This window comes from Sinocyclocheilus rhinocerous, unplaced genomic scaffold (assembly GCF_001515625.1).
Source record: "Sinocyclocheilus rhinocerous isolate Xijiao unplaced genomic scaffold, SAMN03320098_v1.1 scaffold1127, whole genome shotgun sequence".
Lineage (NCBI taxonomy): Eukaryota > Metazoa > Chordata > Actinopteri > Cypriniformes > Cyprinidae > Sinocyclocheilus > Sinocyclocheilus rhinocerous.
In genome coordinates this window covers 525983-553776 of record NW_015632463.1, presented here as the reverse complement: position 1 = coordinate 553776, position 27794 = coordinate 525983, and the positions used below count along the sequence as shown (strand labels likewise).

General features: G+C 36.9%; 1 protein-coding gene across 3 annotated transcripts in view; it reads left to right on the top strand.

Moving 5' to 3' along the window:
* The window catches only part of LOC107742366 (Kv channel-interacting protein 1-like), a 39714-nt gene that overhangs the window by 5603 nt on the left and 6317 nt on the right, over positions 1 to 27794 (top strand). The window contains exon 1 of one of the 3 annotated variants that reach the window (XM_016555308.1): positions 17438 to 17519. The exons of 1 other annotated variant lie outside the window; for it this stretch is intronic. In XM_016555308.1, coding sequence (XP_016410794.1) covers positions 17462 to 17519 — 58 coding nt within the window. In that variant the 5' untranslated portion in view covers positions 17438 to 17461. Of the gene's footprint in view, positions 1 to 17437; positions 17520 to 21305; positions 21707 to 27794 lie in introns of those variants that run through there. One more of the 3 variants, XM_016555307.1, reaches the window with a different exon arrangement.

The following is a 27794-nucleotide window of genomic DNA, read 5'->3' as shown; positions in this document are numbered from 1 at the left end:
GTGTGGGGTGTGTGTGTGTGTGTGTGTGTGTGTGTGTGTGTGTGTGTGTGTGTGTGTGTGTGTGTGTGTGTGACTACGAGTGACAACATGCCTATGCTGGTGTTACTGCAGTTTTACAGCTCCAATAGAATGAGCATCTGGGGGAAAGAGAAAGAGCATTTGACATTTTAAAAGAGTACAAGGTCAATCAATCCTGCCAACTTCCTTTGACATGCTGCACATTTTCCCTGTTCTCTGTAGAAAAACTGTAGCACACATGAGAGTGTACAGTACAGCCATACAACAGCTGATGTGAACCCTTGTGATTGGAGGAATCAATACTAATGCAGACGCACTTGAAGTTTTGTACTAGGTTGAGTGTTTATATGCCAAAGAGCATTAGAAAAAGAGGGATGACATACCTATACATACAATATACCAATATACCATACAATCTACCGTATGCTTTAATTCCCAAAAATTGAAAATGGAAAATTCTGTCAACATTTACTCACCTTCATGTTCCAAACTTGTCTTCTATGGGGAAAAATCTATACAATATCTCTCTTTTTTTTCACATAAAAGGCCATAGAATTTGGTTGTCAGTTCACCTTTTCTCCTGTTCGACTCGGCACATAGTTCGGTAATTTTATCTTTTCTGTATGTGCGGTGCAAGAAATCACAGGGTATGTTTTGATTCATTAGTGTTGCCAGATCTTAAATAAATGAATGAATACAAGCCCATAATAAAGTCAAATCCAAACATGTTATCTTGGAAAAAAGCCACATATGAAAATATAGCAACCTGCATCTGCCTACTTTATTAACTCCATAAACTGGATCACTTTATAAGCCGAGCCCAAACACCAAGCCCAGAGACGCTTAATAAGCATCACTTATAATAAGTGGACATGGCAACCCTTCAAGAATGCTCTCTGTGAAGTAGTCTTTCAAACATAAACAAAAGTAAAGTTAAAGATTAGTAAAAAAATAAAAAATAAATTTCACTGAGCATAACGAGTCTTTGGTCACTGCAATATTACTTTGGTTAAAAATAGTGTATACCATACACACGAGATACCAGAAAGTTGCTATGGTTACCGTGGTGTCAATCATCACAATTTCAAGAGTGAGTTCTGTTCCATACACACACAAAACTATAATTTAGGTGATTCATTACCATATTTAAATGCAGTTGTCACTCATTAAACTTTAGAGTGTGTACATGGCCGAAAAGTCATACAGGTTTGGAACAACATGAGGGTGAATAAATAATGACACAATTTTTGGGTGAACTATTTCTTTAAGCCTCTGATTATAGGGTAAGTTATGTCTCTTATAGATCTCCAAATGTCTTGTTCACACAGCGGCTTACGATAGAGGCTTGAATACTGTCTGTATGAATATGCAACTGTCAAAAAGTCAAGCCCGGATCACCTGTAACCAACAGTAACTTAAGTACATTTAAAAAATGGCAGTCTTATCACATCTGACACAACAAAAGTTAAATTGAGGCGAGATTGCATCTGTCAAATTTTTATTAACAGACAGCAACATGGACAATGACTGAATCTGAACCTTCAGATGACACACAGCTCATAGCTGTGTCTCTGTAAGTTATTGAAAGCACACATGAAAACCTGGAACACGCTAGTCATGTATGTGCAGCACACTGTATAATGTGACAGACAGTTGTTCGGTATGGTTTAGTTCACACATTACGAGCTTGAGTTCAGTTATAGAATGTGGTTGTACTGTGTACTGTATTGTGCTGCTGTGTGAACATGGCCAGAGACAACATTTCACTGAGTCTTCAGCTTGACCTCTCCCATTTCTTGTGCCTTTAATAGATTTTTATGAATTATATCACATCTGAAGGCTGATGCAATGTTCACAGTTCAATTGCCTGAGGACTCTAAACAGAACATTTCAGAACAGTGCAGACCAAGATGTACACACACACACACACACACACACACACACTCACACACTCTCTCAGTAAAAAAGAAAGAGATTTGGGAGAGTGACTCAGTTATTCAGTGTCTCATTACAGTAAAGGGATAGTTCACCCAAAAAAGAACATTCTGGCATTATTGACTCCCTCTTGTAGTTTCTAAACCTGTATGGCTTTCATTCTTCTGTGAAACACAAAAAGGTGAATTTTTGATGGATATCCTGCAATGCTCTTTTCATTATAATGAAAATGAAAGGGACTGGATTTGTCATGCTCCAAAATAAAAACAAAGCACCATAAATGTATCATAATAGGATATCCCAAGTCTTCTGAAAAGATACAATAATTTTGCATGAGAAACTGAGCAAAATATGTGTTATTAAATGATAATCGTCCCATCTGATATGCAAAATGGAAGGTGCTACACGCATCTAGAAATATACAAAATTATACTTTAGAATGAATAATTTTTGCAGCTTAGATTAAATTAAAAAAAGATGGTCGAAATGGCAGAGATCATGTTTATGATTTGTAGCAGTAAAACTAAAAATGTTTGAGAGGTTTAGACGTTTAATTGATAGCTTTTTGACAAATAAATTGTAATGATGACTAATATTAGTCAGGGTACTTTATTATGCAGTGATCTAATATGATATATTTTTTATTTACTTATTTCCATAAAAGTTTTTCCTCCTCCATCTGGTTTCAGTCAAACTCTTTAGTTGACACTAGTTTGTTACCATCTGTCTGATAGCTACAATGCCAATGCAATTTAACTCTCCCACACTCTTTCCCTCCTTCGCACATTTTCTCCTATTTTACCTCCTTCTCTGTCATTCGCTGAATTTCAATCTCTTTTCAGACTCCTGCGTTTTCTCAGCGATTCTGTTTCGGTTTAGCTTCAGCAGCTGTGGAGGTGCCAAATGTTTCTCAGCATCATCTTATGTAAATGTAACATTAGATGTGAAACATTCACAACATCCCGAATACATTCAGGCCTGTTCACGTCCTCCTCCTCCCCCTCGGCCTCCTGTTCCTGCTGAGCTGTTGATAATATATGTGTGTGTGTGTGTGTGTGTGTGTGTGTGTGTGTGTGTGAGAGAGAGGTTCATAATAACTTGCGGCAATAACACAGGCAATGCCAGCAGGACCCAACCTCTAACATATTACCTTTTATCTAAAGAAGGCAAAAGTAATTAAACATTTATTAAACATTTTAAACAGAATGTTAAACATTCTGACATCCCAATGACCTTTAAAAGATATGCCTGAATTAGCATGTGTTTGTACGTGTGTGTGGGAGAATGAACTCAGGTCCTGTGTGCTTGCATGTGTATGTATGTTTATGTGTAAATGTGGATTTATATTTATGGTGCTTTTTCTTAAGCATTCTGCAAAAATAACTTGCTGTTCTACAGAAAAAAAAAATGATGTTAAATGTTTGAAACAGCATAAAGTTTAGTAAATGATGAAAGAATTATTTTTATTCTGGGATGGCCTATTGGGAGTGAAGATATGATAATATGAATGATTTAATACAAATACATAGACCAAAATTAAATGGAATATTAAAGTATTATTGACTACTGCAAAAATAAATAAATAAAATAAAATGATAGATAGATAGATAGATAGATAGATAGATATTGTTATTACTATATTGGTATTAAATTAAATGGTAGTATTACCATACCAGCATCAAAAGATATTAACATTTGCAGTGAATAATTTTTGCACCACTAGTGCCACCAAACATTGCAAAGACAAAGAGTCACAGTATTTACACTTTAAGGGGAATAAACTTTGGCGTAGTTAGAAATGTCTCTGCTTAAGCAAATTATGATAATACTTTAAATATTATTTTCCTATTTTGTCTTAATATATTATTGTATTAAATTATGTTATTAATATTATATATGCATATTGGCTACACCCCCTATATTCCAACCCAGAATGAAAATAATCCTGTCATAATTTACTCTATTTGCAGTTCTTGTAAAAAAATGTATTATTTGTTTTTTGTTTGTCCTCAGGAGGATATTTATAATTTATCAAAAAAAAAAATTATGCAAATTCTCTCACAATAAAGAACTCCATTAAGTCAGAGAGTTTATGTAGCTGATCTCTTTCTGTAATGTAGTTTGTTCAAACAATGTTCATTTAATGTTCAATGCATCATGTTTCATCTTAACTGACTAAAACCTGGTTTCTGACCATCTTTCTGACTACAGGCTTTGCACAAGCAAACTGAGGTTTGCGTGCATGTGCAACCATGGTTACCTCGGCTGATTTTAACAGAGGCCCTTTAATTGCCTTTTAATGGAAAGATAAGCTGGAACCAGGAGAGATGAGAGTGGAACAGCACTGCATGTGTATGAGAGCAGAGTCCACCTGACTGCTGTGTCCCGGAGGTGTGTTTGAGTCTGTGTGAGTTTGAGGAGGGAGAGGCAGCCGCGCAGACACACACCCACAGACGCAGAGGCATTCAGCACTCTTCAAGGGTCACACACACACACTGGCACACACTTGGATGCACTTGTTTCAGAAACACCTGGACTGAACTTTCTCTAGAGATAGCAGTCAGCTTTTTCTTAACGTACGTCCTTTCTGTCCTTTTTTCTTGCACACAAACACACACACAAATAGAAACCTTTAGCTATGAACACACGCCTCCTTTTTCCCTTTTTTCATCTTTCTCTCTTGGGCTAAACATTAAGAACTTGCTGCTGGCTGGTTGGTTTAGATTTATATATACTTCCACTGCCAAACAAACAAACAAACAAACAAACAAACAAACAAATAAATAAATAAATAAATAAATAAATAATTCATAAAATAGAAAGCAGTCATTTAAATTCATAATGTTTCACAATATTACTGTATTCCTGATTAAATAAATGCAGACCTCTTTCAAAAACATTTTTTTTTAAATTACTATATAATTTGCAATTTTCGTCTATTTCCATGAGGACATCCTCAAAAGTACAATTTAGCTTTCAGGTTCATTTTTCACCAAATTTGTTAAAAATTACAAACAAACATACACCCATTCTTTTAAAGTAAAACTAAGTTCATATGAGACTCTCAAGAGTATCCACTTAGACTAAAGACTAAGAAACAGCTGTTAAAATGCTGCCTGTCCAGATGTGCTGCTGCAGAGGCCAGATGTTAAACTCACTGGAGTGAAGACAGAGACTCTGTCTGGTTGGCGGCAGTTCTTTCTCTTCCCTGCAGTGTGAACATAAACATCTACTACGATACTCTAACTTAGGGTATCTTACGTTATCTCTTTCCTTCTGCCTCTCTGCCTTTCCCTTGCTCTCTCTCTCTCTCTCCTTTTAACAGCAGATCGAAGCTGACAGTGCACATCTCCACCTTTAATTTTTAAATCACTCGTCCTGTTTTACGTAATCTACTTCCTCCTAGTTTATTTTTATCCCCAGCATCCCTATCCATCTCTTGCACTCTTCCCCTCCATCTCTCTCCTCCTTTACCCATCTTTCCTCCATTTTCATGACACTTCCCCCATTCACTTTCTTTTTCCCTCTTTCTCTGCTCTTTGTTTCTCCATCCATCTATCATTTCCTTCTCTCTTGTCATATGCGTGCTGACCCACAGCATGAGGCCATGCGTCGGGTCGATGTTGCACAGCTCTTACTGAGGCGATCGTTGACGGTTCAGATTTGCTCGCTGAGGAGTTTACGAGCCCCTGAAACAAACATTACGAATCATTTAGTTATGAGACCAATGCATTATATCAGAATAGCAGAATAAGCGCGGTTCATGCTGACAGCGATTATGTCTCTGCTAGTCACTGTACTGTCACAGTGGGCTTTCTAGCAATATTTCAGGCAGGACAGGGCCTGTTTAAAGTGACTCCCCAACTTGCATTTTGTTTGCAATGAGTACCTTACAATTGATGTTAGTAACTTTAAACTAATAGATTATTGTAATCATTATTGCCAAGTTTCATTGAAAATTAATTACTTCTATGGTAGCTTTTTTGCCTCAAATCATTGCCAATGTAAATGCCCTTTACTTAGGACTTTGGACGTGGCATTTTATATGATTTCACTGAAACCAAGGTGAAGCGCACATGAGAGAAGATCAGGCGATTCTTTAGATGGATATGTGACCTCTAACTGGGTCTGCCACTGGCTGGAGGGACAAATAATGCTTAGTCTGATGAATTTTAAAAGTTTTTTAAAGGAAGTACAATCACTAAATCGAGACAGAACATGCTGGACCAAACAAAACTGGCGTGTACAGGAAGTAAAATTAATTTGGCATCTGTGATACTGCATCAAAACAATTCTGTGCATCAGCTTGATTATTATTATAGGCACATATTTATTTCCAGCAACGGTTATTTAGGAGTTATAAATATATAAATCATCTTCAGGTTGTGCAGATGGTTTCCATGACAATAAATGTAGCATGTGGTATTTTTAGGCAGGCACTTGATGTTCTTCCTACATATGAATGTGATTTAATCATTTTTAAAATAATTGTATAATTATATGTTATGAACACATCTGCTGAAACACTAACATTATGGGTAAAATAATTAAAATAAAAAAATTTTAAAATGACAATAAAAAACTTTTTATAGAGCAAAACTGTAGACCATAGAGATCTCTGACACTAAGTCAGGTCTATGATCATGCAGTGAATGTAAAGAAGCTCTTGGATTACATTGGAAAAGCATGACAGCTCATTGGCAGTATTTACTGGACATATGCATTTATAGTTTAATTCAATATGTATCCTACACTTACAGCTGCACAGCATGAGTGTCTGACAACACAGAGGCTCTGAAGTAGATTATGTGTAAAATTATGCCCCCTTCTGGTTAATAAATGAACTGTACACCTGTTAAAATACTACTCACTTTATGTTATGAGAGCATCTTATCATATTACTTATTGAAGCATTTCTAAAATGGTAACTTTTGCTTTTGTATAATGCTGCATCCAAACTACTAGTTGAAAGTATACGTTCAAGATGAAGTCATTATTAGCCGGCCCAACATTACTTAATGCATATTTAAATTTGATTAATTTGTCATCTATTAGCATCCCCATTTGTCTCCCTATCATCACCCTTCTCCAAAACCTCATCCTCTAAATACCACATCAAATGACTGACAAGCAAAGAAACATCTTCAAGTTTTCTGAAATATTTAATACATGACTGAGTACATTTTAAAGTGGATTTGTTATACGTGGCAGCATTAAAGGGGTCATATGATGCTTTTTTAAAGATCATTATTTTGTGTATTTGGTCTAACAGAATATGTTGACATGCTTTAATGTTCAAAAAACACATTATTTTTTCTAATACAGTAGGTTTAACATGTATACATTTATTTAACATCTTTTCTTGTTTGATTAACATTAATGAGACAGAAAGGTATTTAATTAGGCTGCTGTCTCTTTAAGACCGAATTAATGTAACACTGACACATATTTCCGGTTTTCACCCACCTGTTTACGTTCACTTAAGCCATAACCGACTGTATTTACGTGAGATACTCCACATGATGGATATTTTAACAGCTGTGTGTTAAAAGCCGAGAGAGAGCTTCTTTGTGTCATTCAGCGTGATTCCGCCTATCTATCCTATCTTCACTTACTGCAATCGATAACAAATTGTGATTGGATGGTAATTTTTTTCTATGACAAGCTTAGTTACCATTGATTAGGCTGTTCTCGCGTGACAGAACACGTCTACTACTTGCTCTGATCACCCAGTCTAAAGAAATGTGGAAATAGGGGACAAAACATGATTTTTTTTTTCAAAATAAGTCGGGACACAAAAAAATAGAGCTGAAATACTGGACTGTCCCGGAAAAAAACGGGACGTCTAATCACCCTATTATTACTCCTCCTGCCGGCATTTTTTTTAAATCTTTTTTTTTAATAACCTTTATTCCACCCTCGCATTGGGCGCAGGTGTCCTCATGGGACATACATCAAACTTGTTTATGCTATACCTGTCATATTCATGGAAGCTATACCCAAAGTTCTCTGGTTCACCCAAATTCACTGGTACTGTCCAGTGGAAAGCACCTGAGACTCATGTCTGTATTGAGACATCCAATATTGAAACAATAATCATATTGATCAGTCTATTGTTTATTGCTATAGTCATACATCATACTTTTGAGTAAAATAATACATCATATGAAAGTAGCAGTGGCTGGGACAGACGTTCAGTATCATCATCACTTAAAATGACACAATCTACAGTAATCCTGGTTACCTGAACTAAGCCTGCTCCCAAGCAGGTAACCACCAGGCATGAGCAACCACAAGATGGCAGTATATCCAAAATAAATGCACTTGTGCAAAATCTCACGCGCTGTATTACAGTTTTTCTGAATTGCTAAAACACATTTCTTGAAACCATCACTCATTTTCTCAAAACGTTAAACACAAATCCAAACCTTCAAACTAAATTCACAGAACCCGACTTCTGGCAAAATCAAACAATCGCTTCAAAACTATTTCAACTGTAGCCTACTCAAAATCAAACAAAGCTTTCAAATCATACACACATTAGTCAGTAATATACACACTACAGATCATTCATTAGACACAACATCAAAAAATGGAGAACACAGTGTCCACTGCATGTAGTTACAAAAAAAAATCTGTTTATTGTATTTAGTAAATATTTTGCAATAAAACACAAACACACACATATATATATGTGTATGTGTGTGTGTGTGTGTGTGTGTGTGTGCCTGTGTTAAACGGATAGTACACCCAAATAATTTACTCACCCTCATGTCGTTGCAAACCAGTATGACTTTTTGTGAAAAAAACAAAAACAAAAAAAAATTATATATATATATACATACATATATACACACACACAGTGTATGTATATATATATATATATATATATATATACATGCATACATACATACATATATGTAAAAAGGAATCAGAGGATCCAGCCTTGACAAGACAGCACATTTATGTCACCACAGGCCAGTTCTTCCACCCTAACGTGGTAGTCTTGCAATTCTACACAAGATTCTCTTCCACTCTTCTTTTGCTGTTATTTTGAACTTTCCAACTGATTATGGTGGCCACAGAGAATCTCAAATTACTGTAGGTTGAACTCTTTGTCCTGCCTCTGTCATTCCATGCACAAGAACATGGTCTATCACAGTAGCTCAGGTTTCATCTGAAATGACAGTTCTTGGTCTTGCTCTTCCTTGGTCTCCTCTTCCTCCACCTCATATACGCACTCTTCCGTACCTCTCAGATTGATGGATGCACCCATGCCATCTGTGCACATTGAACTGGCTTATATTTTGTACATTCATATTTAGAAACAAGTGTGAACAGTTTTGAATTATTGTGTGTCAATGATGACAACCGTGTTGCAGTTGTACTTAACTTTTGCTTTCTTGTGTTTAGAGTTTCGCATCACAAGTTTATCACAGTGCAAACAGCGTTTTAGTGAGTGAGAATGTGTTTAGAGTTTTGCAAAAAGAGTGCATGAGATGTGCAAACAGTGTCTAAACTGCCTGAACTTGTTTAAGGTTTTGCCAAAAGAGTGAATTATTTGGCAAATTGGTTTAGGCTATTGAGAATTTGGTTCAGAGAATGGGGTTTAGTTTCTTAGCAAATGTGAAAAACTGTAAAATGATTTAAAGGTGACCTATTATGCCCCTTTTTACAAGATTTAAAATAAGTCTCTGATGTCTTACCTCAAAATACCCCACAGATAATTTTTTATAGCTTGTTGAAATTGCCACTTTTAGGGTATGAGTCAAAACGCGCCGTTTTTGTGTTTGTCCTTTTAAATGCAAATGAGCTGGTGCTCCCTCCTCCCTTCTCCCTTTTCAGAAGAGGGCGGAGCTTCAAGATCTCATGCTTAACCCTGCGTTCCATTCGGAAGGGTTCATCCCTATGCCCAAATCCCTTCAAAGGGTTTACCCTTCGGAGTGAGAGCTTCGAAGGGTTGAAGGGTGTAGGGGACCAAACAACTGTTTCTTGAAGTGCCCTTCTGCGTCATCATCACGTGCCCACACGGAGGCGCCGTCATCATGCAAAGAATCTGCGCAAAGGATCATGGGAGCCCGAAGTGTCCATCAGTTGTACCCTTCGAAATCCTTCATTCCGAAGGGCCCTTTGAAGTGGCCAGTTTTGAGCACTTCGGTTTGGACCGACCCTTCAATATGGCGGCCATGATTGTTTTGCGATATATTTTTTGCTATATATCCCGTTTGGAATGCACCGCAGGTGTTGTGCCCAATTCTGACCCCCCCGCCAGATTATTACCTCCCTAGTATTGGTAGGTTTAGGAGTAGGTGTGGGGGAGGGGTTAGGATTAGGGGTGGGGTTAGGATTAGGCAATCAGGTATCGACCTGAACGAGGGGGGTAATAATTCGGCAGGGGGTCGAATTGGGCACCATACCGGCAACAACAAAACAGGACAATATCACGCAATCAGATAATGTGCGTTTATAAATTACACAGACAGGGAGCACGGCGTGACGACATAGCTGGTCTCATGGTGCCTTCACGTGCTATCACATTATGAGCTTGACAAATTCAAGCGGTCAACTTCACATTGCTTTCATATGCAATTTTTAACGACCACATTCCTATTTACGATAATTCTGGTAGCACGTGAAGGCAGCATCAGTGAAAACAGGCAGAGACAATGGTAGCTTTAGCAACATTAGCCTTACAGAGTGACAAGAAGCTCTTTTGGAAAACAAAACATGACGCGTGATGCTTACTTTGTCTGGAGCTGACATTCACATACACAAAGCATTGGTATCGATCGCTCTTTCAGAATCAACCTTTGTACAACTCCAGCGCTGAACTTACCCTCGTTTGTGAGGCAGTCCAGCGTAAAATGATTAGCACAAACATACAGAGGCGGACAGTAACTAAGTACATTTACTTGAGTATTGTACTTAAGTACACTTTTTGAGTACCTGTACTTTACTTTCTGGGAACTTATGACTTTAACTTCACTACATTTGAAAGACAAATATTGTACTTTTCCCTCCACTACATTTCTATCAAGGTCCTCGAAGTAGAAAGTCGTTAGCACCTTTGAAAATCAGTGGGTGATTTTTTTCTTCTCTAAAAACTGTCTTTTTTTTCAGACAGTTTATCAGTAATCACTCTTGTAGGGCTACATGAAGTGATTTCCCAGCATTTTTTGAACACTGACCAGTTGCAAATGTGATATTTATTTATAACAATTCAATAATAAGAAGTTAATATTGTGGTTTATATTAGACAATATTGTCTGATTTTGCTAAATTGTGTAAGTGAAAATATTACCTATAAAGCCACAGAAGAACTGTTGTGCGTCTCCTAATAAAACACAATAGGTGTTGGACTTGAAGCAGCACTGCACAGACCGTTCTGTGTATGACATCAATGTACTACAAGAGTGATTAGACAGCATTTTTACAATTTTTGTTTTGATGTCAAATAAGTCTTGCTGTTTTGCTTTTTTGTTAAAGCAGTGTTGCTATTGTAAAGCTGTGAATTATACATCAGTTGTGTTGATGTGTGAGATCACTACCATGTTGTTTTTTTGGGGAGTGGGTAGGGGTATTAACATATTTATATATATATTTTACATTATTTTTTTGTCAACTCACTCGTTTCATTTCTAAAGGTTTATAACATTCTAAAAGCTCTTAATTCCAAAGAGACTGCAAGCTAGTCAGTGTATTCAGTAGGTGTAATGTATTGTAAGTTGCTTCAGAAGTATTGCAAGTATTACGTACAACAATAAAACAGTGCATTGACATAAAAAAGGAAATTTACTTTTGGTACTTAAGTACTTTTAAAAGCAAGTACTTCTGTACTTTTACTTAAGTAAAAATCTGTCTTTACAACTTTTACTTGTAATGGAGTAATGTTTGACCAGCAGTATCTGTACTTTCACTCAAGTAATAGAGTTGAGTACTTTGTCCGCCTCTGCAAACATTTTTTTTTCAAAGGACTTTTCCATTTTTTTCCGGGACATTTCCTTCGAAAATTAAATTTAAATGGGTCATATGATGCTATTTCAAGTTTTCCTTTCTCTTTGGAGTGTTACAAGCTGTTAGTGAATAGATAAGATCCCTAAAGTTGCAAAAAAAGTCTCAAACCCAAAGAGATATTCTATTTAAAAGTTAAGACTCGTCCACGCCCTCCTAAAACGCCTCGTTTAAACACACCCCCACATGTCTACATCACGATGTAGGAAGATTTGTATAACGCCACCCAAATGTTTACGCAAAGAAAGAAGGCGTAACTTTGATTCTCGCTGTAGTATTGTTGCTGCCTCCGCCGCCATGTCGCGGAGACGCTGTGTTTAGTTGTGAAAGCAAAAATACTTTGTTTGGTCTTCCAAAAGAGGACACAACTAGAAATCAGTGGTTAAGTTGTATTTACAACAAATTTTGAGCAGTGTAGAGTAGCGCTTGTCGTTTCTCCGATCACAAATGCAGACATGGGTTTATGTTTACTCGGCGCGATGCAATGCAATGCAGTGTGTAAAAAGACAGTATAAGTCATTATAATCAGTAATTATGTCCCCACTGGATGCAACACATTTCTCGTTTGTAATGGGTTTTATTCGTTTTGTCCGTCAACATAAACACATTTCATTACACCAAATACACAAAATAATGTTCTTTTTTAGCAATGTCCCTTTAACCACCGTATCCTGAGTCGCTCAGATGGAGGGAGTCTATGGAGACTTCTATGTTCGTTGGTGCATCCCATGCAACACACAACACTTGTAATGCCTCTTTGGTGCTGACGTATCTCCAGCAGCTACAGCAAGAAAACAGTAATGGCAGACTGCTGTTTCTCAGGGCGGGGACTATGCTAATAGGGCAGAGATCGTCACAAATGGGGGGGGGGACTTTTCACTAGTATGACGTCAATATAGGGAGAAATCTGGAACCACTCATTTGGAGAAACTGTTTATGATTTATTGGGATTAAAAAAATGAGTGGGTGGATTTTTAACATTATAGGCTGGTTGTTTTCACACGCTGCGGCCACACAACTGTGTTCAAACACCGTATAAAAGTGATTTTTGTATAATAGGTTACCTTTAATGCCTCTGTAAGCATTCTGAGGGTGGCTGGCAAAATTAGATTTTCACTAGTATGACGTCAATATAGGGAGAAATCTGGAACCACTCATTTGGAGAAACTGTTTATGATTTATTGGGATTAAAAAAATGAGTGGGTGGATTTTTAACATTATAGGCTGGTTGTTTTCACACGCTGCGGCCACACAACTGTGTTCAAACACCGTATAAAAGTGATTTTTGTATAATAGGTCACCTTTAATGCCTCTGTAAGCATTCTGAGGGTGGCTGGCAAAATTAGATATGACAAAAGGAAAATATATCTGCAGGCAACAGGCTCAACAAATTGCCTACAAGGCAAAAACATGTGTAACAGCTATTCATAAAGAAACTGACTTCAAGTAAGAAACCTGAAAAACACTCCACAACTGAATATTCAGGTCTGTAAGTTGATTTCCATGGCATAAACAGCATGTCATGTATTTGTAGCATTTGTAATCGTATCACACTTGCAAATCATACTGCAGTATTTACGTGGTCACGAGGGACTGTGTTTACATACAGTCGAGCAGTCGATACAGCAGGCCTGAAGCAGAAGCTGACTGTGAACTGTGGGTATATGAGGGGGCACAGGCTGATGATCTACCCCAGGCAGTAACTCACATACTGTGAGCTGCAGCTGCCGCTGTCGAGTGACTGATACATTAGCTTTGAAAACACCATATAATGAGCTAAATAACCTCAGTTTAACAACATCAAGCTGGTACAGTACTTTAACTCTTTTCTTTCTTGTTAGTGTTACAGTATGGAGTATAGAACATAGATACCCAGAGGAAAATTTGACTGCAACTAAGTGGTTGCTCTTTCATAGTTTAGGAGACTTAATCGAGTACTCAGTAATGTTTCATTTAAGTATCGATTCTGGCTCAGAGGTTTTATCTAATCCTTAGAAGGAATACAAATTGAAATAAATGATTCAATTTACATACAGAAAGAGTTTACTGCTATAAAAGTAATGTGAATAGCATTGGATTTCTGGAAAAAAATAATAAAGTATTTTGAAAGAAAGTTCATGTTGGGATCTCTGATTTTTGATTTGCAGTGAGTCACAACACTAAGACAATGCTTTCACATTAACTTTGTTGTCTATTCAGATCGACTCGCAAAAACACAAACATTTGCATGACATCAATGTGACAGAATTTTTTTATGTAGTGTTCTAAACTCTTTTCCACTGCAAAGAACTGGCCAACCAATAAAATTTGCACTTTTGGTCACATACTGTTCCTGTTACAAAAAACTAAGCAGCAGTAAATAGCAGAGGAAGAATCCGGAACTGGCTCTATCTGACGTTATTTGATAAACACAGTAGCAAATACAAAAATCTGATTGGCTGTTTGAAAACATACGGTTTCACTTTATTCTCAGCGACAAGCAGGTGACAAATTGTGTGAAAATTGGACCTTATTACCCTTTAAAAGAAAGTGGTATAAAATTTTAGCACGTGTGTCTGTTATCATTGTGAACGATTCAATGGTGCCATAGAATTAAAAAAATGTCATAATATTTAATATAAACGTAACAACTGCCTCTGACTCTGAAACAACTTTACTTCTCGGCTGCTGTCATTACAGATGTAAAATGGGTTGTTAACCCAGTTTCATGCTGACTTAAAGAAAAAGTCTCAATATGTTTGCAATTAATCTCACTTCTGTCTTGGAGAAACAGTTGAGATAATAAAGAGATCTCCATTGTGATTTCTCTAGAAAAACAGTATCTTATATTGAACTGAGAGTACATAGATCAATCGTCTGTCCTAACCTCACCTGCTCCTGGATCCTCCACTGCACCAGCAGTTTCCTCTGACAGCAGCAGGGTGGGTGGAAATAGGGACGCTTGGGTAGATTAAGGAGGAGGAGGAGAAGAAAGGGATTGGCGGATGAAAGGACATGGAGTGATGTGCAAGCACATTGCTGAGACGTGTTTCAATGATCAGCTCTTGATAGAACAAGGGTTTACTCAAAAGCAGCAGCTCAATCTCTCTTTCCCATCAGCATTTCCTGCTATTTCCTTTGTCTTTTTTTTTTCTTAACTTTCATTCACTTCTATCCGGCTGTCACACGTTTTCCTCCACACGCAGAGAGAAATGACAGAAGAGAAGAGAGATTTGTGAAAAGATCAAGGGTGCAAAGCCTCGTCCTCACAATTCCTTGTTGTCCTCACATCATCCCTGTTCTTTCTATCCTCCTCTAAGCCTTTTCTTCTGTTTTTCACTCCCCCTCTTGAACACATGCTTTAGCTCTTCTTTGTGTTTATCCAGAGTGTTTTATCCAGCGCAAGGATTTGATGCTCTTAAAGCTCTCTTTTTAATAGCCCGAACACTTGTATTTTAATCGCAGGGGGTAATTGAATCTCTAGTCTTTTCCCCCTGTGTGTGAATGAGTCAATATGGAGTAAAAAATATTACAACTGTTTTCAACATTGATAATAAAAAGAAATGTTTCTTGAGCACCAAATCAGCATATTACCGAATTTACACTTCAAAGGTAGCGCAGAAGCTCTTCTGAAGTGGCATGTAGGTGTCTTTATACAGACTGTTTGATGCTGCTTAGAGGTGGCATAAATGCATTTACACAGAACTGAAGGACCACGTGACACTGAAATCTGGAGTAATGATGCTGAAAATTCAGCTTAGTTACTTTAACATTAATATTATAGAAATAATATTTCACAATAATAATATTTCATAATATTACTGGTTTACTGTATTCCATATACATACATACATACATACACACAGAAAAATATCCAGTATTGTTTAGAGTTGTTTTTCTGGTGTTAATTTTCCAGTGTTAAAACATGTTGATTCTGGTGTTGATTTGAACGACACCAACACTTGCAGTGTAAATCAGTCTTCAGAGTCGGTGTTATTACAGTGAGTTGACATAATTGACTCTGGTGATGAGTTAATCCTATTTTCGGTCCTTGCACATTATTTCCGTTTTGATTAATGGTGGACCACGAGGAGACGAGAGTGTTCAAACAGGTATAGTTTATTTTTTAACCACTTAATTCTATACATTTTCATATTTAGATTACTTTTCTCAACATTTAGAATAATATTTGTAAATTCCACAACATTGTCGGAGTGCCAACATTATTTCTGTTTAGACTGCGTGGTAGACCACCGACACGAGCCACGAGGCCAGCTTGCAAATTGAGGTAAGACTAGTTAAGTAAGGAATGATTGACGACGGGCCATTGAATTATTATAAAATAATGCACACCCGAGGTGGTGATGTGGCCACGACGCGAAGCAGATATGACTCTCTCATTCAATATGACTCTCTCTCCAGTGGCAAACCATCATCAATATGTCTTAATGGCTATAGTAGTCTTACCTATACCAGATTACTGACATATATGAATAGCATTAAAATCTTCTAATATTAACATTAGAAATGTCATGGAAAAATACTCAATATGCAGCTTAATATGATCAACTATAAATCAACGATAAATAAGTCATTTGTAGACTGATCTCCTCAAAAAGTGTGAACACTGTGTCTTTGTGACAATATTAAAACAAGAACTTTGTTTGAGCATTCCGACTAGCCTGACAACAGCAGCACTGGCTCAACCAATGGTGTGAATTTGGGGTGGGGCAAAATGTTTGACCGACCAATAGCAGACAATGTTTAGGAAACCTGTTTGGAAAACATTCCTTATTTTCCCAACTCTCTTCAATGATGCTAGTGCCACAGAAATGACACACTTCACTTTTAAAATCTCTGACTGAAGAGGATCATCTTTTTATACCTGCTAGACAAAGTCTGGTATTGTTTTCACAAGTCTGTTCTTACACTGCTGGATAGACCTATTAACTACGCAGTTTTATCACTCCCTCATTCTCCACTAGTATTCCTAAATGAACCACTCACCATCTCTCTCTCTCTCTTTCCATGTCTCTCTCATCCCCCAATAAAAGCTCAGGAAATGATGAGCAGCCTTCAGAGTCCACATGATAGATAGAGAATGCAAAGGAAAGAGAGAGAGAGAGAGAGTGAGAGCTAAGTAACCAGCAACCCTGAGAGTGAAAGAGAGTTGAAAGATCAAGAGATAAAGACAAAAACAGGGACCAGTGCTTCTTTCAAGCCAAGATCTAAAGTGAGGAAAGTGAAAAAGTGAAGAACTCTGTTGAAGATGGGTGTAGTGTTCGGGACCTTCTCTATGCACACCAAACAGGTCACCTTCAGGACAGGTAGGATCCAATTTATATATTAACCAGCTGGAAATACTTGCATTAATACGTTTTTGGTAAAGTTAGGCTATTTGTTTGTGAGAATGAAGGAGTGATGGACGAGTAGATGAGAAGATCGAGATAATTAGAATATATTACTCAAGCCAAGATCTAAAGTGAGGAAAGTGAAAAAGTGAAGAACTCTGTTGAAGATGGGTGTAGTGTTCGGGACCTTCTCTATGCACACCAAACAGGTCACCTTCAGGACAGGTAGGATCCAATTTATATATTAACCAGCTGGAAATACTTGCATTAATACGTTTTTGGTAAAGTTAGGCTATTTGTTTATGAGAATGAAGGAGTGATGGACGAGTAGATGAGAAGATCGAGATAATTAGAATATATTACTTTTTTATTCATGCATCACTCTTGTTCTACTTAATGTGTAACTCGAATGTCTCTATGTGTGTGTGTTTAACCTAGATAATTTTTGGAAAACAAAATTGCAACAGAATGCCACTTGAAGTTGGCTAAAACAGGAAAAAAATCCTCTTGGGGTTGTGTTATAAAGGAAAAATAGTTAATAGAGAGAATATTTTTTATTAATTTCCACAAATGCCAGAATTTATATCTCAAAGGGCTAGCAAACAGCAATTTTAATTAGCCTAATTTAGTTTCGATAAAGTCAATGTGCATTATGTGCATGTGCGAAGGAAGGATGAAGTGAATGTGTTGGCATATGCTGGCATGGGCTCCATACAAGGCATTATGGGTTATGAAAGTATTACATGGCCATTTATTCCGAAATTATTACCTCCTGTAATGCTCAGAGCTGAGAGCATGGAGGAGGCGATTTGAAGGATTTGAAAAGCGGAGCGATCAGGCTGCAAGTATGTGATAAGAAAATGCATAAATAGAGGAAAAAGAGAAGGTGGTTTGTTAGTGATTATTTATGCCTTGAAGGTTAATTAACGTACACTCCATGCAAATTTACCATTTCCGATTCTCCACAGCTTTAACGTGCTACAGAATATGCTAAAACAATACTGCAACAAATCAACACCAACACCACTGCACTCACATGTGGGAGCATGTGTTTCACTCATAAGAGCAACAGAGAGAGCCACATTTCATATACACACATATATACACACCGGAGACCTGAAGAAAGATTATGGAGCCAAGAGGATTACGAGTTCTGGGCAGGAAGACAGAAAGCTTGTTTGAAGTCTTCACTAAAATCCCTAGGAGTTACAGGAGCTGCCTGTGAGTTTATAACTAGAGATGCAAACTGTGTGTCGGCTTTGGCACTCAGCCCTGCCGGACTAGAACTTCTGCTGGATTTCTGAAGGGCATTGCTTCAGGTTCATGAGTTGGGGATAAAAAATGTGAGGATGATAACTAGGAGATTTCAGTTTCAACTTTAGTGTAACTCTAGTTTTGTAGATTAGAATTGGCATAAAAATAGGTAATTTCAACTACCAAATGAATTCCAGATGTCATAAAACAAGTTACTAAACAATAAATAAATAATGCTGGCAAACAGTGAAAACCTGAAGTCTTATTAGTTATTCATCCCCAATATAAATAAAATAAAATTCTGTTATCAATACTTGAGAAATAAAATAATTAGCATTACAAACAAACCCAAGTGATATTTAATTGCACATGCTTGAATTAATTTATATGAATGCTTTATATTGGTTGTATTTTATTCATTTTTAAGCTTCCATGAAAAGCACTATACAAACAAAGCATTGTTATAACAACTAATATTAAAATATTAATATATTTTAATGTTAATATCAATATTAATATATGTTAATATTTCCATCTCATGCTTGAACTTTAAAATGAGAAAGTTTTCAATTATTTTTTATGCAATCTAAAGATCGGTAGCTTAAAAAATACAATTACAACACTATTATGATTTATATTTATTAAGAAACGCTGCAGAAACAATGGCGATCTGCACACGCAGGAATAGAAGAGATGAATTATTAATTAATCCAAACATATTGCTGTTTTTTTAACCGCACTGCTGGTAGAATTCTGTTATGCCATTTCTTACTGTACCGCTGTTGCAAAACCCTATTTAACAACATTACTATGACTACAGTTTCTCAATGATACAAGGTTTCAGGCTGTTATTTGCACCATTGAATAGCTTTTCAAGTGTAAACCAATCATCTGTAACCATCTCCCAAATGCATTAGCAGATTCAATGAGGCGTCTGCAAAGGAACGTCTGACACAGACTGAGTGAGAAAAGAGGCTTATACCTGCCTGCGTGGATTTCACACATGCCAGTCGTTTGCTGGATATCATTGTTTCTCTTCCAAGGATGAGTGCCAAAGTGAGAAAAGCATTACAAACGTCTTACATCAACAAAAAATGTGTTCTGATGAAATTTGAATGTTGATACCAACATCTTTATCCTGTGTGAGGCAAGTGGTACAACCTCAGGGTGTTGTGTTTTGTGCAGACCGGGTTGTAGTGATGGAGTGCAGATGTCTATGTGCTAGAATAAGGATATTGCTGGATATCTTGGCCTGATATTCAGGTCAGTCCTGCTGGATTGCGTAATACGGAGCAGTGCGGGTTGATATTATGTAATTACTCATTACCTTCAACTTCTCTCCAAACTCTCAGCCCAAAGCTCGTCCGTCTGAAGTCTCGTCTTTTTTGGATTATTAATAAGGTTACAGACCTGCTGTTTTGAAACTCAGATATCTCCCGGCGGCAATTTATTTTCCTCTGTAGTTTGTCTTTCTGCTTCCCCTTTCTGTTTACTTGATCTCTGTTTCCATCTCTTTAATCGGAAAAGTTTGTGGGGTCAGTTCCCCACTAATGAGAGAGAATACCGAAACAAACAAGAGTATATGGGTCGCTTACAAAGCATTACAATGGTATATGTACAGTGCACAAACTCAAATTTAGAGTACTTGATCCATGAAACATTCTTATCTGAGTCACTAAATTGCGAACGAACACACGCACAAAGGCTCATAACTGGAAATGAACAGTGGATGATGAAACAAAATACTCAGTCACACCACAGCTCATTTGATGTATGTGGATTAGGTTTTGCCTGCAATATGGGAACTAAATGTCTCCACAGATGCAGTAAAATCACCAACACTGGGTGACCAGCAGGCGGTACACTGTAAAATGTTTGTATTTTTTCTACAAAAAAAGGCTAAAAATGCTACAGTGAAAACCTGTTAATTGGTTAATTGTACATATTAACTATTGGTTATATGTAATCTTACTATAAAATACGTAATTTTACAGTACAAAACTATCAAATGTATGTTTTTTGCAATTTTTCATTTGTTTTTGTTTGGTTTTTTTTGGCGAAAAACAGTAAATGGGCATTTCCAGAAGTACCTACATGAAACATCACATATGATTACATTTTATATAAATAATTTTTTCTTCTTACTTTTTGTTATCAGTTTTGTGTTACATTTTCTGTTATTTACTTAATATTTATTATTTATAATAATATTATTTGTAGCTTGGTGTATTAACATTATATCACACAATGAAATATATGGTTATAAAATATACAGGCACCAATATGCTACCCGGTAATATATGCTAAATATCACTAAATTTTTATGATCAATTTCTAGCAACCACTGCTGTCACTTTACTATAAACTGAACAGGATTTTTATTTCTTTGTATGAACAAAAACACATTCTTCAAAATATCTTTTGTTTTTTACAGAAAAAAAAAATCAGGTTTGAAACACCATGAGGGTGAGTAAATAATTGTCATTCTTGAGTGAATTATCCCTTTAAAAATGGTTTATGTGAGGTTTAGGTGTGAGGTTAGAGGATAGAAAACATCATTTGCCCAGTATAAGAACAACAGAAGTCAGTGGAACATCCCCACCATGATAGAACAACAAATGCCTGTGCATTTAAGAGCAGTAGAATGTGAACTAAAGTCATCATCCATCTTGCCACATTCAGCTTGTTTGGAAATTTGCAATTCCATAAGGAACAGATCTGCGTATGTGTGTGCATGTGTACGCTACAGAGAGGAGCATTTCATCCTAACACTCATCCTACTGCTTCCCATCATGCTGATCCGCCTGCACAGCAACAGTTCCTGACACTGAATAACAAACGGGACCAAGGAGAAACAGCAAGAGCGAAAGGCAAAGAAAGAGAAATGAAGGGAAAGAGAGAGAGAGAAAGTGAAATTTGTGGGAGGGGCATCAAGGAAGGAACCATATGCTTTTAGCAAGAAAATTCCAGCTTGTCTTTATTCGCTGACAAGTGAGAAGAGAGTGGAGAGGGAAACAAGAGCAGGGGCTTCAACAAAGAAAGACAGACTGGCGGACTCAACGCTTATTAGTTTGAACGTGCTTGTCTCTGCGGTGACAACATGGGAGCTGTAGTGGGCACGCTGACTATGCAGACAAAACAAAGACAACCATCCAGAGGTATGTTAACTGATGACAGATTATTCAAATCGTACTCAACAATGCATTATTGTTAAATGGTTCTACAATGGAGAAAGACTGAAAGAGTTTTGAAGAATCAGTAATAGCACTAAATCAATGACACAATCTTAGTCACTGAAAGAGCTCTTAGGGAAAAGAAAGAGTGTCCTGTTTGTGTTCAAAGACAGATAACACTTTAAAAAAAAGAGAGATTTATGTACAGACAATGTTCAACTAAAGAGCTGAGAGAGGATAGAATGGATGCGAGGTCGAGAAGATATGCAGTTGACAGGCAACACATCACGGTCTGCTGTTTACAAATGATGGTTTAACCTCGTCCCTCACAGATAAACATCATCGACAGTGTGGGTGTGTGTGTGTGGCATCTTTGTACGTGAGCGGGTGTTTTAACACTCTGCTCACATATCAGCCTTCTTCCTGTTCACATGCACCATGGTGTAGTTGTCATGGAGACAGCTTTCTAATGCTTGGTACAGCAGATGATGGGATGTTATGATCGACATGACAGCAAAGGCAGCATTATACACAGGAATATTATACAGCACTGCTACTGTTCTTGATCCATTCACATGGATAACAAGTTTAATCATGATTAAACTCGAGCAATAATATGCATCAGTCATTTATTCAATCAATCACTAAATTACGCACTAAATTAGAGGCCATCTGCATAGCAAATCAATGGATGAATCTATGAAACACTGGAGCTCTGTGCTGCTTGTTCATTTAAATATAAATTATTTATTTTATTATTATTATTATTATTAGATATAGAATACCTCATTTATGAGCTAAATAAGAATTCTCCCAAAAATGATTTTTTTTAAATTATATATTTCACCTTTATGTCATTGTGATTTTCTTTTGTGAAACACACACACACACACACACACAAAAATATATATATTTTGTAAAATGTCCAAGCTGCTCTTTTCCATGCAATGCTGTTGAGCAGCCCAAAAATGAAAAGGCTGCTCCACAAATAAGTGTCCATACGATGAATCTGAATGTAGTTTAATATAAATTCAAATATGAAAGTAACCAAATAGATTAGTAATAAATTGAAGTACAAATATAATTGTTAACTAGAAAATCCAAGGATTGAAAGTGTTTTAACGCCTTTAAGGCCTTACAGACAGAGAAAATGATAGAACAATAAATATAACTTATTTAAATGTTAAGATAAAATTTTAATAGATTTCTCTAAAAATGCATTACCTGTGTTTATTGTCTTTGAATAATTATTCAGTAAATTCAACTTCCTGTCTTTCCTATTCAACTTCCTGTAATCGATTCAGTTCAAATTCATACTCATGAATTAAAATTCTGCACAACCTCTTGTGATTCGAATGACTGGTGATGAACAACATAAAGAGGAGCAACTTATTTGAATGAACAGAATTGCAATTTTAGGGGTGAATTATTCCTCAACAATCTCCTAAAATGGTCTTATACAAAATTAAATTATGTAATAAACTGCTGCCATCTGGCAGATGGTCTTCTTTTCCCTTTGCTCCAGCCAAACAGTTCACCGTATGACAAATGCTTTGGGACATTAGGATCCAAGCAAACCATTTCTCCATTCAAAGATCAGTGATCCAAGACGATTGACTGGTCTGGAGGCCTTTGCTTGGATTCTCAGCTCTATGTGAGGGTTGTGACCCCAGTCCTAATGAGAGGGGTGTTTAGAGCTGCAGTAACAAGTGATTTGCACTGCCTTACAGCAGCTGCTCATGAATATTCATCCTGCTGTTTAACTATTTGCTTGCTATTTGTCACTGTTCTCTGACATCTTCCCTATAGATCTATCGGATCACTGTGGTCTAGTGCTCCATGTGGTTAAATGTGGGCGGCTTGCTTTGGTAAATGACCTGCTAGAAGGATATATATTGTTGAGTTTGACGTCAAGGGCTGGCTTCGAATGACACGGTTTTCTTATATGTAGCGCCATGGTGCTGAACTGCAATTTATTATTTTCTTCTACATGGCCTGTACTGAGAATAAATGGCAGTAAACTTGATTTAACCATACTTGTTTATAATCGGCTCATTAAAATACTTTGACACATAACTAGAAAATTGAACTACATAAAACACTCTCCAGTCATCCATTTCCTGGTTTTCATTTCAACCAGTGTGCCATTAAATCTAGCTACATTTCAAACTGTGATCTCTGCACTGATAATAACATCAGAGGAAGCAAAATAATGGTTTACATGAATCGTACAAGAGCTAAAACAATTTCGTTTTAATTTATACCATAACTAGATTCAAAAATTGCACTGCAATTTGCTTGTCACTAACTAATTTAATATGCAGTGATTTTCTTAATAAGTTCAATATGTACATAATCAATCTCAGAGATAATCTGTTTTAAAATCAATAAAGAAAAGACTGACAAAAAGACTTGTGCTGTTGTTGTTTTTAACTTTCCTCCATCTCTGTGCTAGAGGAAGCACTCTAATGGCACTAATAGCTGCTTAAATGGAGGATGTGTCTTTAAAGTTAATTTTAGTGTGTTCCTACTGCTGCTGTTTTCAAGGACTTTGTCACTGTTTTAAGCATTAAAGAGGAAGAGAGAGAAATAGATGGAAGGAGAGAGAGTGTTTCAGTCCCATGCTGTGCTCTGTTGCTCTTCCACTCTACCAGTTATTTTTTTCATGTACTGACATCTTACTCCTCCTCCATTCTCTACTGATCTTTCCCACACTAAAGACACACATATTTAGCCCCCAACTTATTTGTAATATTCCTCTTTCCCATTTTTTCAATTTCAATTTCCAAGAAATTTATTAAAAAATAATAAATTAATTAATTTTGACTTATTGGTAGAAATTCACTGTGCAGACCATAAGTGAAGTAATGAATATGTAGATATTGGAAATAAAAAAAGTAAAATAAAAAATAATGCTTTCAACATGTTATTGATGGATATTCTTAATGCAATAAAAGAAGTAATAGAGAAACTGAAATAAAATGTAAAAAATGTTAAGTTATCGATAGACATTTAACGTGGAGACAATAAATGAATCAGTGAATGGGGATCGGTGATTGGTCTATTTCTCTCCTTCTCCCTCTGATAATTAAAACTACATCTTTCTTAGGTGTGTTCCCCTTAGTTTTCTCTCACCTTTCCTTTTCATTCTCACTCTTACATCAGTTTGCATGTGTTAAAATGAAGAGAGGTGATAATTAAGAGTGATGAGATGAGGGGCTGCCCTGTTGAGTTCTTGCACAAGCAGAAGCTTCTCTTAGGCATTCCCGTGAGATGTATCCATTCCATTCTCATCACAGTTATCAGACAGATCGGACAATATCTGGGAGTTGTTCAAGACACATAGCTAGCTAATGGATGCTGTTTGCTTTGTTGTTATAATTCAGTTCAGCTTCAAGCTTATACTCTCCATTACAAGCTTATCTTGTGAAGCTGGTTAAAATGGTTTGCAGTCTTTCCAAATAGACAGAATGTGTTTGAGATTAAGACCGAAGCAGGATTGCCAAAGAAATGAAGAGGATGTTGTAGGATCTGAAAATTGCTAATGCATAAAAAAAAACTCATATTTGACTATGGAGAGTTGTGTTTTAAGATGATATTACAATGATATTTTGAAAGGAATTCTGTCATCTTTTACTTACCTTCATGCTGTTCTAAACCTGTATTACGTCCCTTTATCTATGGAACACAAAAGAAGATGTTTATCAGAATGATATTGCTGCTCTTTTTAATACAATGAAAGTAAATAGTGACCAGCAGCTGTTAAACTCATTTATAAAGCAGTCCATACAATTCATGCACTATTTTAAAAGGCTTCAGACACTTTTACATAACTGTTTATTAATTTCTATATCCACATAATCATGGAACCAGAGAGGAAGAACAGCATTAGCTATGAATTTAACTCACAAATAACCAGCATCATATAAGCAGAAACATCAGTATAGCATACTAATGTTCAGAGGTTTGGGGTTGGTAAAAAAAAATGTTTCATGTCTTTCTCTCATGCTCACAAAGACTGCATTTATTTGATCAAAAATACAATAAAAACAGTAATTTTGTGAAATGTTATTACAATTAAAATAACTGCTTTGTATTTTAAAGAGGTCATAAGACGTTACTAAAAAAGAACATTATTTTGTGTATTTGGTGTAATGAAATGTGTTTATGTGGTTTAAGATTCAAAAAACATATTATTTTCCACATACTGTACATTATTGTTTCTCCTCTATGCCCCACCTTTCTGAAACGTGTCGATTTTTACAAAGCTCATCGTTCTGAAAAGCAAGGTGTGCTCTGATTGGCCAGCTATCCAGTGCGTTGTGATTGGCCGAATACCTCAAGCGTGTGACGGAAATGTTACACCCCTCACATACTGTGATGATGCACTGTCAGGCCGGAGCGACGAGACAAAAACATTAAAACCCATTATAAACGAGGCATTTGTTGCATCCAGTGGGGACATAAATGCTGATTATAATGACTTGTATTGTCTTTTTACGCTTTGCATTGCATCGCGCCACGTAAACATAAAACCATGTCTGCATTTGTGATCGGAGAAATGACAAACAACAAGCGCTACTCTACACTGCCCAAAACTCGCGTTTGAATCATCAGTGGCAAATTCTTTAAATATGAAAACGTACTTACAGGCTGTGAGTCAGCATTATTTGTCAGAACACTGGCATTGTAGGCTATACTCTCTTGTAGTCTTCATCCTCTGTAAAATGCGTTGCTCACATCTGAATATTTGGGTTGAACTGTTCTGGAACAGTGTTGGAAATACAACTTAACCACTGATTTAATTATTTGTGTCCTCTTTTGGAAGGCCAAACAAAGTAGTTTCGCTTTCACAGCGAAACACACAGCGTCTCCAAGACATGGCGGCGGCGGTAACAATACTACAGCGAGAATCAAAGTTAAGGCTGATTTATACTTATGCGTCGGACCTACGCCGTAGTTTACGCATAGACGCACACCAATACGCCGTAGCCTGACATGCACCTCTCCAAAAATCTAACAGCGCGTTTTATGTGCACTTTAATATATTTTAATGTTACACCTTCTTATATAAAATAAAACAAAGCAAAGAACAAGTGTCTTATTTATTATACTACATAGCATTATACATCAAAAGTTGTCCGCAACAAACAATGTTGATTTGCCGTGGTACAAGTCCTTGGGCAGATTGAAAGAATGCCATCATCTCCTGTTCCGTTGCAGTCTCCTTTTTGTAATTTTAAATAATGATTTAATGATTTGATATTTATTTGCCGCCGTCACGGCTATAATGCTTCTCCGACGAGCCGCTTCTTCTTCGGCTTTTGCCGTGGTACTGCGGGTTACACCAGCAACATGCCCGTGGACACTGCTGACTAGCGGTTTGCATGTGTACTGCACGTTGACGCGGACAACGACGCAGAAGTATAAATGAAAACCGATGCATAGCCTACGGGGTAAAGGCTACAACGTAGGTCCGACGCAGCAGTATAAATCAGCCTTTATACTGTTTTTTTACGCGTTGCGTTGCATCGCGCCACGTGAACATAAAACCATGACCTACGCCGTAGCCTACGCATAGACGCACACCCTGGCCTACGCCGTATAGCCTGACGTGCACCTCTCCAAAAATCTAACAGCGCGTCAATTCTATGCAGACCGCAAGCGCTGTGATTGGTCTGCAAGAACCCCTCCCTATGTACTTGAGTTTTGTGTGTGTTTTTGTGCAGTTTAATATATTTTAATGTTACACCTTCTTATATAAAATAAAACAAAGCAAAGAACAAGTGTCTTATTTATTATACTACATAGCATTATACATCAAAAGTTGTCCGCAACAAACAATGTTGATCTGCCGTGGTACAAGTCCTTGTGCAGATTGAAAGAATTTTGAAAGAAACTTTTGTAGTTTTAAATAATGATTTAATGATTTGATATTTATTTGCCGCCGTCACGGCTATAATGCTTCTCCGACGAGCCGCTTCTTCTTCGGCTTTTGCCGTGGTACTGCGGGTTACACCAGCAACATGCCCGTGGACACTGCAGACTAGCGGTTTGCATGTGTACTGCACGT